At 54.3% G+C, this 14,973-nt stretch overlaps 1 protein-coding gene across 4 annotated transcripts in view; it reads right to left on the bottom strand.

Annotated features, from left to right (window-relative positions):
* ARHGAP26 (Rho GTPase activating protein 26) overlaps positions 1–14,973 on the bottom strand; it is a 157,469-nt gene that overhangs the window by 96,850 nt on the left and 45,646 nt on the right. For all 4 annotated transcript variants that reach the window (XR_009959932.1, XM_062587664.1, XM_062587665.1 and 1 more), the window contains exons 2-8: positions 11,580–11,675; positions 9,938–9,999; positions 9,089–9,160; positions 5,837–5,938; positions 2,947–3,057; positions 1,557–1,661; positions 103–232 (exon numbers count right to left, since the gene is read on the bottom strand). Coding sequence is in view for 3 of the 4 variants with exons in the window: in XM_062587664.1 (XP_062443648.1) it covers positions 103–232; positions 1,557–1,661; positions 2,947–3,057; positions 5,837–5,938; positions 9,089–9,160; positions 9,938–9,999; positions 11,580–11,675 (678 nt within the window). In the remaining variant the exon portion in view is untranslated. The remainder of the gene's footprint in view (positions 1–102; positions 233–1,556; positions 1,662–2,946; positions 3,058–5,836; positions 5,939–9,088; positions 9,161–9,937; positions 10,000–11,579; positions 11,676–14,973) is intronic.

The raw sequence follows: 14,973 nt of genomic DNA, 5'->3' as shown, positions 1-14,973 counted from the left end.
GCTAGCCACATTCACACAAGCCCTGGTTTTGCCAGGTGCCTCTGACTGGACTCCCTGGGAAGGCAGCACAGGATGCCCCGGCACCGTGGCGCCGACACCTACGTTTCTCCTGCACGTAGAGGTAACCCTCCATGGTGTATGGGCTGATGTTCTTGTGTTCATGAGGATTCTCCTTCATCTTCTTCATCAATGATTCAACCTCCGACCTTGTTCCTTCAAAACGATTTCTTGTCTGTAAATTAACGGAGGCATGTATTATTCTCCAGCAGTCATGGACACTGCAGAATCAAATACACAAAAGAGTGATCTGGGAAATGACTCTCCTGCCCTTTGTTTTTCCATCCTGCAAGTTGAGACAACTTATTGAAGCTTTTCATGAAAAAAAAAAAAGAGCAACACAAATCTTCCTGAGCCTCAAATATATACCCTAATGTAAATTAAAGCTCACACAAAAAGCTACATCAAAACCACTCCATGAATTTCCACCCACCCTTTTCCATTCAACCAGCACTAGACGCCCCAGGGCGGCCTCAGCTCCCCCCCGTTGGGATCATCTCACACTTACAATGACATGATGCTCTCCCACCTGCCCCACCACCAGTGGCCGCCCCCGCTCCCCAGCAGAGAGCAGGCACCAGCGCCCTGCTCTGGGGCGGCCCCATCCCTGCCTCACTGCACGCCTGACGCAAACACCGGGTTTCCAGCCGCACTCCTGCATGGTAGTGAGGACCCGCACAGCAGCAGTCAGGACAACCCAGCATCTTCACCCTAATGCGGACGGGAACACGCTGTTTTGAGGAGTACCACGCAGAGAAAGACCACAGGAGGGAGACCCTGGAGCTAGGTTTCTACAGTCCTTGCTGAAAACGGGGCCAGAAGAGCCCTTTGTCAGCCACCTAATAGTTTTTCCTGGGCCTGAACTTAAAGAAAAATATTACAACTGCCAAGTTGTTTGTTTTACGAGTTTTCTGAAGAAGTTGTTTCCAAAGGATAAAATCAGTCTAAGCCCTTTGTAGACGGGGAGTAATTTTATAACAAAAGAGGAAGGGGAAGCATGTTGCAATGCCAACATGGCAAACAAAGTCGCTCCAGATGGAGGCTCAAGCGAGGCTCGCAGACACTAACCACATGCCTGGCTTCGGGGGTGCCTGGTGGCAGCTCTACTCCCCAGCAGCCCTGGAGACTATGCTGGCAAAAATAAAAATAAAAAAAATGAGGCACTTCCTAAGACAAACAACACTTTGAAATACTTGCAAAATGGTCTGAAACACTCACTAAAGCTATAGGGCACTGAGTGATGTCTGCCTGCTGGCCAGCTTCTCCTGAGAAAGTCTGGAGCTCTATATTTGGAATGCCATAAGGAATAAACTGCCATTTAGGTTGTCTGTATGATGTAGCGTTACTTACAAAAAAAATATTGCTTTCAATTACTGTCAGACCTCCTGGTTGATGGTAAACAAAAAAAAGAGGGGAAAATCTTTATTAAAATATAGCAAAAAACATTAGTTTGCTCTGCAACAGCTGCAGTCAGGTTCACACAGCTTTCCTGCACTTACGTTCTGGATGCTGATCGTCAGCTCTGTCTTGAAATCACTGAAGTCCTTCGCAAGTTCATAGCCATGGTGGTAGAAGGTGAAAAGCCCCTGCAGAAAGGCCAGCAGCTGCGTTGGGGCAAAAGGGATGGAGATTGTCAGTGGAGACCTGCAGCCACTTCCAAAGTAGCCACTGCCGCGGGCAACGCATGCACAACATCCCGAGGCACAAACAACCCCTGCGCTCACGCAGCCGTCCCCGCTTCCCCGAGCCCTGTTCACCCCTGCTTCCAGCCCAGCATCCCAAGGACCCCCCGACCTCACAAAAAATCCACTTTGAATGATTTCATATAAATAAAGTAATGCTGAACCAAGCAAACCTCCCCTTCGTTGGATCTCTCTCCTCCTCCCTCCCTTGCATTACTTAAATACTTGCTTCTCTGAGAACAGGGTCAAGATTTGTTGGGAAAATCGGGCCATAAGCAGTCATGTTTAAGGTCCTGCTTCTCTTAACCTTTTATTCCTCACTTAAAAGGAATTACTTTTTGCAAACAGCAGAGAAGGTTTTATATTTCCTAGAGGAGCTTTAAAAGACTTAGCACCTGATCCAAGGTACTTGTCAGGAAACTTACTTTTTCAACTTTTATCATTCCTGCACTCTCTTTTCCCTCTGTAAAAGTTACAGTTCACTTCAGATTCTACTCTTTTTTCCCAGTCAAGCCTATTTTGCTTCTAATATAGCCTTCAACTGCCAGCTGCACTGCAGCCTGAGAGCAAGCAGCCACAGCCCATCATGGCAGAGACGACAGCCCAAGCAAACCCAGCAATGTTCCCAGTCCATGTGTGACTGCTGAGCTGAAGACTGATGGCTTTGAGCCTCAGCGCTCTCAGAGGGATGTCCTGACACCTCGGTGAAGGACCAAGGGCATCACCACAGACACTTCTTTTCCCTGTTTCCCCCATTCTCTCTATCAAGAAGGCACATGAGTTGAATTTTCTGCTCCCTGGAGACCTCCCTGCCATTTCCTAACCCCACTGACCTATCTGGTATGCCATCACCTGGTTCCCTGTGGAGCTGCTGCCTACTCAAAAACTTTCACCTTGTCTCTCCTGGCTGGCCTTGGCCAAGAAAAGGTTAGCATTTCTTTGCTGTGACAAAGGCAGCGGGCAATACGGTTACGGGCACTGAGCCTGGCTGCGGTGCCATCCTGGAGGAAACCCTGAGGAACAGGCCCAGAAGCTGTGCCCCGAGCCGTGCCTGCACCGTATATGAGTGCCACCAGCACTGTCCAGCCCCTATCCCCTAAATAAAAGGGAAAACCTTTCACATCATTTCAAACAAGCCAGCTGGCCTAAAAACAACATGCCCGTCAGAAATGTTTTGCAAGCTAAAGGAGTTTGAACATTCACTTACAGGTTCCACAAACTCAAACATCTTCCTTTCCTGGACTTCTTGCACCTTGAAGACATACTCCAGGGAAACTTCATAAAAATGCTGCCGAACCAGGTCTACCTGGCTGTCTGCCTACAAGCGCCACAGAGATTAAAGAGGAAATACAAAATCACTACTGACGGTGAACATTTGGCTTCAAGATTAGAAGACATCTGGGCCTAATGGGAATGAGTCCGTGCAGAACATAAATTCAGTTTCAGACACCAGTGCAGGGCTAGACAGATGGCACGCTGATTAAATATAAACCTGATTCACATGAACAGGCTCTTTCTTAAGCTGAAAAAAAGTTCTTGAGACTCTTATGTTCTCACCTCCTTGACAGCTGCGTAGAAAAGCATGCATTAGAAGCAAGACATATGAGAAGTCTCTACATACTTGACAATAAGAAACAATTCTCAGTTTTCTGGAAAGAGCATGAAGGGGAATCTCCAGGAATGTAGGGTTTGAGCAAGGTGGTACGCATGCCCCACTGCCCTCTAACAAGGACATTTTGGTTCAGCGGGTCAGCAGACAGCAGTTTTGAAGCAGCTGCCCCACTGCTTTGAAGTTAAGGCCCGAATGAGCCCTCAACGTGTATGTGCACCAAAAACAGCCTCATCGTGTATGTGCACCAGAGGCACAGAGCAGAGGAAGGAATACAGATGCCACCTGCTGCCCTCCTCTGTCACAGATTATTATTATTTTTCTAGGTGAAATTTTGTGCAGCATATCCTGGACCTGTGATACAAGGGAAGTCAATCCAGGCAATGTACGATCCTTCTGACCTTGATATTGGTAAACTCAGGGCTGGTCTAAGACCCCCCAGTGCAAACCAATTGACTCATCTTTCTACAGGAGGCAAATTCTTCTATCCTAATGGAGGACTAAGGAGTATTTAACACCTTGGAGTCAGCACCCAGGGAGGCTGGGAATTATTACTACTGCTGCTTTACAAATAGGTATAACTCCAGCTTTGTCACAGAAGACAAATTCTGCCTTCTCCAGACACACCAAGCTATTCTCTCAGAGGCTGCACCAGCTCCTGTGTGATGCAGACAGCAGAACTGCTCAGCAGGACACAGGGTGGTAGGAGCTCCAACTACTTCTCCTCTGTCATCCTCACTGTGAGCTGGGTGGTACAGGACTCCCAGGAAGATCCTCCTGGGGTAAGCAAAGCAATGAGCCAAACTCGAGCAGTAGGCTAGTTCGCACATCCTGCCAGAGCTGAACACACAGCTGCTTTGGCACCCTGCAGACACAGCTGGCAAATATCCACTTCCTTTTAACAGGAACTTATTCCCAATTTTCTCTGTGACAAAGCCGTGAAACGGTTTATTTTCACCATGACCTGCCATCAACACTTGTACTATGTATCCACGGTGCAGAGTCTGAGATATTTAGCAAACTGAGTTCTGAAAAGCAGAAAACATGATGCAATAAAGTGACTTTGCCAGCAGTTAAATGGCAAATTAGACTCAGTGTATTATTTAATTGGTCAACAGCCAAAGCAGCAGAGAATTCCCATGTTTTTCTTCTCTCCTCCTTTTGCTACAGCAGTTGCACATGTGGCCACTAGCATCCTCCAGATGTGGACAGCAGAAGGAGTCTAGGAAATATAAAACACCAAATCTCCCAGATACAAACTCATCTCCTAGGACATTAGGATGCCTAATAACACTCCAGACTGCTAATAAGAGGTTGGTGTTACTTTTCCTAAAACATTATCATTATTACATTAGTAACTTTTCCACGCACATCTGCTGTTCCTCTAGCACCCTCTCCGGAAAGCCTGTTTGCAAGTGGGAGAATGCCCCGGGCAGCCCAGGAGCGTTTCCTCGCTCTCCTGGATGCTGCATCTCCGTCTAACCACCTGAATATCAGACTGCCGTTTTCAGCCATTTCTCTGTAAAGTCTGAGTCATCAAAATCAGCTTTCTAGTGCCACAGGGGAAAAACAGCCGGAAGCATGAACACTCGAACTGGGAAGCAGGCACCAGGGAGCACCTTCCCTCGCTGCAAAAGGCGAGTCGGAGGTGGAAGTGCCGGCAGATGGCACCAGCTGCTAGCGCAGCCGAACCAGCCCGGCCTCAGCAGGACATGGCCGATGGGAGGCACAACAACCCGGACCCTTATCCCTTCCTCGACTCAGGATGGAGGAAGGTGATTATTTGTGCCATGGATGCAACTGCACTCTTGACTTGGGCTATGTCTCCAGCTCTGCTGGACACTGTAACGAAACCCGAGTTATTCCAACGCAAAGGTCGCTGCCTGTGCCCCTCAGTTCCCTCCAAAGGGCTTAGTGACCTACCAGCTTTATGTTTAAAAGAAAGCACATGCGTCCTGCAAGGACTAACCAAAAGCAGGGCTGGCCCAGGGAATCCCAGACTCATGAGAAGTGACTGAAAACTGAGTGCCATCACCCAACAAGAGCATTTTGGCACAGTAGCAAACTATGTCCCACCTAAATAACAGGCTTCTAAAGCAGTTTAAAAGCATTAAGCCTGATCACTCTTCCCAGGAAGCACAAAGCCAGCGCAGCCATTTCCAGAGAAGGAAACCAAAGACAGTTGTGATTCATCATGGCACACAGGAGGCCTGTGGCAGAACCACTTCCCTTTTGTTATGGTCTTTAATTATAACTTCTCTACCCTTTCTGATAGCTATCTGTTTGAGGATCTCTCTGATTTACTCACCAAAATAGCTCTGTCTCTTTTGATTTACAAGAATAGGGCAAAACGCTGCCATTCACAGTCAGAATGGAAAGAAAAATTAACTGACATCCAGGAAAAACAATGCAGTAAGCTGCATAATATAGTCAAAAAGATGTCAGCACCAAGTACTACTAGACATGGAAAACTAGGGATTGGTCTCACCTCCTGGAGCTGGGATTCTTTCTTCTTAGAAGACAAGTTTAAATGCTTCTCTAAGACACCACAATACTTCTCAGTCTCCTTGTCATATTTCTTTTTGGCATCCTACAAAACAGAACAAAAATCATTATACCAAATACAATAGTATTGTGCCTGCTGTTGGGAGACTGCAAAGGCATCATAGACTTGTGAGTCCCAGGCATGAACTAACCCCCTTTTGCAAAGCACATACTGGGCAAAATCCAAGGAACACCAAGCAGATGGAGGGAAAAGCAAAGGATTTTATGCAAGCAAGGCAGTGCTGGTCAGCTCGGCAGGTTCAGGACGCAGCAGCTGTGCCGCTCTCAGGGGAGCGAGACAAATGTTCTCTGGTGAGGACCGATGCGTTCACCCCAGTGGGCAGAAGGTCCAAGCATGGGCTTGAACACGGGCACCCACGGCCACAGCAAAGCAGGCTGAGGCCATCAGCCGCCTTTAACTGTGACCACCAGGCAATGACGGGAAAATGGATTTTGCTACCAAAACCCAGGACTTGGGAGAGCTTCTTCTCTATTACCAAAGCTCATTAACGCTTTCAATCCCAGTGCTCACCCAAAGATAACGCAGCAAGGAAAGCGTTTGCTACTCAGCTAATGAGAACATCATCACAAGGCGCTCATCCCATTCCCTGCCAAACCTAGCAGTGGCTTATCCTAGGTGTTGCTCAGGATGATGATAGAGTAATTTGGTTATTTGTGCCAGGAGTGTCACAGGAGGATGTCGACCTTAACTTTTCCTTTCCACTTCTCATCTCAACAGAGGTCAGTCATCAACTTGCACACTCAGTATTCAGAGAGCTCACAGCAAACTTAACCCTCAGCAAGAATCCTGCTTTCAAGAGCCTGCACTAGGCAAAGAAGCTAGGTTTATTTCAAGTTTCTTCTAAAATCTTATAGCAACCCTAAAACCACACCCGGAGAAGACATGCTTTGATGGGCCCAAATTGGACAGAAGATGAAGGAAGTGGCAGGACAGCAGCTTCCTAACCCCAAGCATGCCTGCTTTTAATCAGCTGTGCATACACAGCGCTCCACTCACATCGTGCGCTGGACGCAACACAAGTGACTCTTTGCTCGTGTGCCAGCTGCAGATGGTGAAAGAAACCTGGGCACCGGCCAGCCCGTAGTATCAAAGTAAAGGTGTCAAAAACGGCCTCCCAGCACAATCTCCCACGCCTCAGCTTCAGAGCCCCCATCCAGATCACAGGCTGCAGGCATCCACAGCCTGTGCCAGCAGAGAGAGAAAGGGAAACCATTTCTGAAGGCATCGGGAGCCTTCAGATTTCACAATGTGCAAAAGTTTCCAAGTCCTAGAGAGCAGCACGGACAGGAAGGTATCAGACAAGTTCAAACCACTAACATTGCAGCAAGAGGAGACAAAAGAAAAATTAGGCAGGCATTCAGGCCAAAAAACCAGCATTCTGCAACAGCTGTGCTCCTGGGGTGGACAGGCAGAAAAGCAAGGGCGCAGGCGGCGACTCCCGCGAGCCGCAGCTGCACGCAGGACACATCCATGGGGCGCAGGGCCAAGGCAAATACCAGGAAAAAAAACCTGCAAGGCCACAGAGTGCTTTCCCGGAGCAGCTGCCGAGCGGCCCCGCTCTCAGCCCCCTGCACAGCCCCACATCTGCGGGGACCCGGCGGGCTGCTGCGTCTCCCCTCGGCAGCGCACGTCTGCCAAGCGAACGCGCCTGCCCAGCGGAACAGCCGACGCCTCGCTATATCCACACCGGAGGCACAGCTCTGGTCCGACCAGCATCGCGCTGCTTTTCCGACACGAACCGGCTCCGGCAGCGCTGGCAGGGCAGGCTGCTCTGCTGGCCCCGGTGCACCCGAGCGGCAGCAAACTTCTCCCTGCCGACAAACCCGCCTCCTTCACGCAAAGAGAGCCCCAAGCTGCTGGGATCTGCAGAAGTGCCCCCATCTGCAGCCTCATCCCCACGTTCGCCTCTCGGAAGCTACGGATGGCCCCCACAGGCACCGGGCTTCGAAACACGGCCGACTCGGGCAGACACCAGCCAGCATCTCCAAACACAGCTTGGAGACAGAAAGAGTTTTACGCCAATACAGAAACAAGACACGAAGTTCTACGCTCCTCCGCAGCTACAGCAACTCCAACGTCAAGCCACCGCCGTAAGGAGCCCCGGCGCCGAGGAAGAGCAGCCCGGCCTGCCTGCTGCCCCCGCGCCAGCCCGGGGCACGCGGCCTCCCGCGGCTCCGGCAGCGCCGCGGGGGAATCTCCAGCGGCACGGACGCCCCGCGGCGTCAAGCCCCGGCGGGCACGCTGCCCCAGCGCTGCCCCCGCCCGCGGGCCGCAGCGTTTCTTCCTAGGGCAGGCAGCCCCCAACAGTGCATCTTGCGCAGGCAGGGGAGAACGGTTGCACCGACAGGACCTGGCATGGTAATAACTGGCTCATTTCCGAAAGAATTTTTTGAAAAAAAAAAGCTGTGCAGAACAGGACAGCCCGGCCTCGGTGGGCGCGCCGTCCCGCCCCCCAGCACTCCGGCCCGGCGGGGAGCTCACACATCACTGCAATGCAAACGCTGCCCCGACCAACTGGCCCGCGCTCCTCGCAGGCAGCAGCAGGCTGCTATAACAACAGAAGAGCAGCGGACGGCGGTTTTAATTTCAGAACAAAGACAGGAAAGAAACTGGAATAAATAAATAAATAAATGAGAGGCGCAGGCTGTGTCTCACAGCAGCTCCCAGACAGCCGGGTGCAGGGGCCAGCTCCCCCCAGGCCCGCCAGGCCGCTGAACGCCATCCACGTTCCCGGGGAACGTCCCAGGGATTCGCCCGGGATGGCAGAGAACAGGCCTGAGACTCTCTTCAGGCAACTCAGAATTCATCTGAGGAAAAGCTAATTCTGGTTTCGAGGTTTGGAGGGAGAAAAAAAGTTTACTTAAGTTAGCACGTGACTTTTGGCCCATGGCTCACCTCTGCGCGTTACTTGGCTGCAGGCAAAGTCAGAAACACTGAGGTGCTTTAGCCTGAGCTGGAATTGTCCCCATCTCTCCGTCCTGCGGGCAAGGGACTTCTCCCCCGGGTGCAGTGACCAGCTCAGACCTGTCCCTGTCCCCGAGCAGGCACAGCCATTACTTTTCACGTTTCCCTTGGAGGGGGAGGTCTGGAGAAGTTTCCACAGATTTTTCTGCTGTTCAGAGCAGGTGGAAAGGGTCCCCAAGGAGCCAGGGACTTGCCACGGGAGCAACTTACCTTAGCGGCACCGATCTGCTCCTTGCGGAACTTCTCCAGCGGCGTGATGAGCACCTCGCTGGCGTTCTCAACCTGCGGGAGACCGGCACGAGTCACAACCTCCTCTCCTCTCATGTCTGCGCCCAGCTGCACCACAGGCTCAAGCACCGTGGATGTCCAGCTCAGAATTAAGTTATCTACACTGCATCACACCTGTCTTTGCTCAGTCCCTCCAAATGTACAACAACATTGCAGCCTCCTGGGATGAGGACCCTTTCCCAGGAAAACTCTCCTGCAGCCCACTGAGACCTGCACCCTTCACCCTCCTCCAGCTATACCCTGGGTTAGGATCTGGACAGGAGACTGAAGATCTTTGAACCAACTGCTCTCTTTACCCCAGCATGTCCTACCAGCACAGATGCTGACCAATTGCCAAAAGTGAAATATCGTAACTAACGCTCTGCAGGTTTGCCTTGCCTCCCATACCTCTCCCACCTCTCCGCTCGTGCGCCAGCTGCAGGCTTGGGAAGGGGGATTGGGGCTGTTTCAGCCTGCAGCACTGCTGTGCACCACGACGGCACGCGCACCACCCCCCAACCTGCTCGTAGAGAGGCACCAGCAGAGAATGGCTGCTGGCTCTGGTCCCCTCAGTACAGTCCCACTCAGTGAGGTGGCAGCTCAGTGACACACTGCCAACACATCCCATGAGGACGACTGTTCCCATTCTTCTGAGTACACACTCCAATGATCCAGCTATGGTATGATGAGCAAGGAGGAGAAGGGATGGGACATCTCATGCTGCCCTGAGCCCACCAGCCTTGGGCACCCCTGTGCCCTCCGGGAGGTGACCAGTCACTGCAGGGCCCATACCATGCGCATCCGCTCGTCTTCCAGATTCCGGAGAACAGTGGCAAACTCTTGGAGAGATTTGGCTGAAAGGGACACAGCAACAATTTAAGCTTTTAATGTTTACTTTTTTTTTTTTAATTTCTAACATCAAAGTAGTCATAGCAACACATCTCTAGTGATTGTCATTCCTCAGGGAAGATATTACAGGCGGTCCAGCCAAATCACATGGCAGATTAACTCCAGGCAAGCATAATCCTGACTTTTTTAGGAGGTTGGCTGCTTCTTGGAGTCCACGAGCAAGGGAACTGGCTTTCAAATACTTGGGCAAATAATACCCCAAACCAGCAAATCAGCCAGGTGATGTTTCCCCAGTGAGTGTGCTGCATTCACCTGAGACACTGCTGCACACATCACAAGCTCAGAAGCAGCAGTCTGGGGGCTCTTTGTACAAACCTGCCCCGGTTTAAGTTGGCTTCGATTCATCTGTCACAAGTCAAACTTGCTTCCTTCATTTTGCTAGGGAGGGACGCACACACACAAAACAGGAATAGGCGAACCCTGGCTGTTCTAGAAGTACCGTAGCAGGTGCAGACAAGCCAAAAGTTTGATTTTTCCCTGCTACACATTCAGAATATACTGTCCAAGCCTAAGGCTGCTGGGTTTGTATGCAGGTCCCACATATGGGCACAGGACTGAGCAGGGTTTTTATCCTCTCTTCCCTCTCCCCTAGAAATGCTTATAGCTACCCATAAAAAATGACTGGTAGCAGAGCAGCCACATTCCCATCTCCAGAGAGGAGGACAGCACATTAGTCTTGAGCCTGTTCTGCCCAAAGGACAGTCACTGATCAGCCTTACAGTGTAACACAGGCCTCAGCTGTGCTCAGCACACAAGTGACAGCTCACCGCAACATCTGCGCTCAATAAGAGGACTTTGATGAGAAATTGTTTTTGCCAAGAGATCAAATGCAAATAAATAAGCAAAGTGTTTGCACAGGAAGCTCTAAAAGTTCAACTTGTGTAGAAGTGTGATAATATTGAATGAAGTGGGAGAAGCTGCTCCTCTGAACCTAGAAAAGACTGCACCCACCTTTGGTAAAGACAAGTTCAAAATTTGGAGAACGTTTCTAGGCTCTCGATGGCTTGTTCATGTAGACGGCAAGCATCTGAGCTGTCCTCTGCCTATCACAGCCCAGCTAATAGGACTGCAGTTTGTCTCCCTTTCAGAGCACAATCCCTTGAAGTATATTTAGCTGCGACTACATCTCCAGATCAGTGCTCTCAAATGGGAAAGGGCAAATGGCAGGATAATCTAGATGGCTGCAGATATGGACAATCTTCTTCCTTGATTATCTGACAGGGCTAGAGTTAGGACCAAAACTACAACTGCTCTGCCATGTGAAGGCTTTGCTGACACTGAATTAAAAGGCTTATGTATTTCCCTAGGGCAGGAAAGAGTTTAGAAGAATTTGAGGGCCTCTTGATATCGGTATGTGTATTTCTATGTCTCAGAATCACAGAATGGGTGAGGTTGGAAGGGACCTCAGGAGATCATCCAGTCCAACTTCCCTGCTCAGGTAGTCATGTATCATGAGCTCTGATCAACTCAAGGATTTGCAGCATGGCTTCAGTGCTACCCATTTAAACAAATACTTGGCGTTTACCTATGCAGATCTCATCATCCGTCTCGGCATCGCCTATGCAGCGGAATTTAAATTCATTTAGGGAATCTGCAAACTTCCGCTGGGCTGAAGACAGATCTGTCAAGAAAGTAGAGAGAGAAAGGAAAATGCAGGTATTAAAGATGGTATGACCCAGACAGTCGCATAATCTGAGCTAGCACATCCCTCCCCAGGAGGAATGTGTTTGATTCGGGCCCTCCCGTTGCAATCCCAGCCCCAGCTAACCCGATGGCAATGCTGCTCTTGTCCTTCACGTGCACTGTGGGACGGCAGCCTTGCTGAGCCCCAAGCCAGCGACCGCCTCACTACACTATGGGAGACGCAAGCTCAAAACCCCTCAACTTCTTACCGTGAAAATCCTCTGGGACCTCAGCCCCCGGGGCATGCGAGCCATGGCACGCTGCAGCAGGGCTGCAGCAGCTCCCGGGCTGCCCCCAGAAGACTCTAATTCAGCAGGCGCTTGCTGCACCTGGAAAGACCTGGCCTGAACGAAGGCTCCGCTTACAAGCGTTAATGCACAGGTTTATTACTTTACAAGTCACAGATTCTCTCTGAGATCTGAATCCTATTAAGTTATTACTTGGAACGAGCTGAGCCGATCCTGGATTGGCTTTTCGAAACGGCCCCGTAACCTTACCTAGACAAACACAGCCGCTGCCCGGGCACAGCGAGGCCAACCGGCTTTGACGGGAGCTTGTACTCGAACAACGTAAGAGCCTCAGGGAATACAAACAGCATTAAGAAGACATCATGCTAAATCTCCTGTGGATGTCTTCGCTCAAAGTTCCCAAAATTCAGTGATTTTTTTTTCTTTTCTGAGCACAGGTGCAAACTGTGTGCACCCGCAAAGCGCACGAAGTCTCTTTCCCCTCTCAGATGCTTACAGTCGGATAGCCACAAAGGAATTCAGCTGCCTCCTTCCTTCCCCACGCAAAAGGGGAGTTTAAAGCTTTCCCCAGGCTTTAAAGCTGTTCTCCAAGCGCCTCTGCCCCGATTCCCAGTGCTAAGGCTGCCTGCAGTTGGCTTTGCACGGGGCTGGCTTTGCAGAGCTGGCTTCCTTGAGCAGCAGGAAAATACAAAGCGCGTATAGGCAACAGCAGGGACGAGGTGCGCAACAGCCGGGGGCTCTCCTGGCAAGCAGGACGAGGGGGCGCAGCCGCGGGGGCTCCTCCGCCCGGCGCGACGCAGGAACAGTGATCACGCTTCGAGGAGGAGCGCTTGATACCAGCGACGTTTCCGTCGCGGCCTCTTCAGCCCTGAGCTTCCACTGCTTACCAGGCTGCTTCACCCTTCACGCTGATTCCCGGCAGCGGAGTGGAATCGACCGGGACAGCCGGGCCCGGCGAACCCCCCCGCAGCCTGAGCAGGGGACGAAGAGCCGGGCTCGGACCCGAGGCGGGAGCCGCTCCGGAGTGGCACCAGCCCCTCGCCACCTCTCCAGGGGCAGGACAACGGCGGCAGCGGCTCAGGGGGCCGGTGCTGCCTGCCGGGGCGCTGCCTCCGGCCACGGGACGTTCTGCCACGGCACCGCCAGCATCCTGACAGCACTAGGCACTGCAGATCCCCGGTCCAAACAGCTCTCCGGCAGCAGTGCTCGCTGCCACAGCCTTCCGGGCACGATCCAAGCGCCACATTCCCGCACGCACAGACGCTGGAACGAGGTCTGGGCAGGAGCCAGCCTGGCACAGCCGTCGGCTCCGGCAGCGCACCAGGGTCAGCAACGTTTACCTTCCGAGCAGCATCCTCTGCTACGACCACCCCCCTGCCTCGAAGTTGCATGCGGCGGGTCGGGCCTTGCGCCATGCTGGGAGCAGAGGGGCAACGCACAACGGCCTACTCTCCTCCCACAGCCACGGCAGGCACGGCGGCAGGAAAGGGCCCCACGGGCACGACGGCCTCCTCTCCTCCCGCAGCCACGGCGGGCACGGCGGCAGGAAAGGGCCCCACGGGCACGACGGCCTCCTCTCCTCCCGCAGCCACGGCAGGGCACGGCGGCAGGAAAGGGCCCCACGGGCACGACGGCCTCCTCTCCTCCCGCAGCCACGGCGGGCACGGCGGCAGGAAAGGGCCCCACGGGCACGACGGCCTCCTCTCCTCCCGCAGCCACGGCAGGGCACGGCGGCAGGAAAGGGCCCCACGGGCACGACGGCCTCCTCTCCTCCCGCAGCCACGGCAGGCACGGCGGCAGGAAAGGGCCCCACGGGCACGACGGCCTCCTCTCCTCCCGCAGCCACGGCGGGCACGGCGGCAGGAAAGGGCCCCACGGGCACGACGGCCTCCTCTCCTCCCGCAGCCGCGGCGGGCACGGCGGCAGGAAAGGGCCCCACGGGCACGACGGCCTCCTCTCCTCCCGCAGCCACGGCGGGCACGGCGGCAGGAAAGGGCCCCACGGGCACGACGGCCTCCTCTCCTCCCGCAGCCACGGCAGGGCACGGCGGCAGGAAAGGGCCCCACGGGCACGACGGCCTCCTCTCCTCCCGCAGCCACGGCGGGCACGGCGGCAGGAAAGGGCCCCACGGGCACGACGGCCTCCTCTCCTCCCGCAGCCACGGCAGGGCACGGCGGCAGGAAAGGGCCCCACGGGCACGACGGCCTCCTCTCCTCCCGCAGCCACGGCGGGCACGGCGGCAGGAAAGGGCCCCACGGGCACGACGGCCTCCTCTCCTCCCGCAGCCACGGCGGGCACGGCGGCAGGAAAGGGCCCCACGGGCACGACGGCCTCCTCTCCTCCCGCAGCCGCGGCGGGCACGGCGGCAGGAAAGGGCCCCACGGGCACGACGGCCTCCTCTCCTCCCGCAGCCGCGGCGGGCACGGCGGCAGGAAAGGGCCCCACGGGCACGACGGCCTCCTCTCCTCCCGCAGCCACGGCAGGGCACGGCGGCAGGAAAGGGCCCCACGGGCACGACGGCCTCCTCTCCTCCCGCAGCCACGGCGGGCACGGCGGCAGGAAAGGGCCCCACGGGCACGACGGCCTCCTCTCCTCCCGCAGCCGCGGCGGGCACGGCGGCAGGAAAGGGCCCCACGGGCACGACGGCCTCCTCTCCTCCCGCAGCCACGGCAGGGCACGGCGGCAGGAAAGGGCCCCACGGGCACGACGGCCTCCTCTCCTCCCGCAGCCGCGGCGGGCACGGCAGCAGGAAAGGGCCCCACGGGCACGACGGCCTCCTCTCCTCCCGCAGCCACGGCGGGCACGGCGGCAGGAAAGGGCCCCACGGGCACGACGGCCTCCTCTCCTCCCGCAGCCACGGCAGGGCACGGCGGCAGGAAAGGGCCCCACGGGCACGACGGCCTCCTCTCCTCCCGCAGCCACGGCGGGGCACGGCGGCAGGAAAGGGCCCGACTGCCCGGGGCTCCCGCCTACCGCGGCTCATGGCAC

Source organism: Rhea pennata, chromosome 14 (genome assembly GCF_028389875.1).
Source record: "Rhea pennata isolate bPtePen1 chromosome 14, bPtePen1.pri, whole genome shotgun sequence".
Lineage (NCBI taxonomy): Eukaryota > Metazoa > Chordata > Aves > Rheiformes > Rheidae > Rhea > Rhea pennata.
This window is presented reverse-complemented; position numbering and strand designations above follow the sequence as displayed.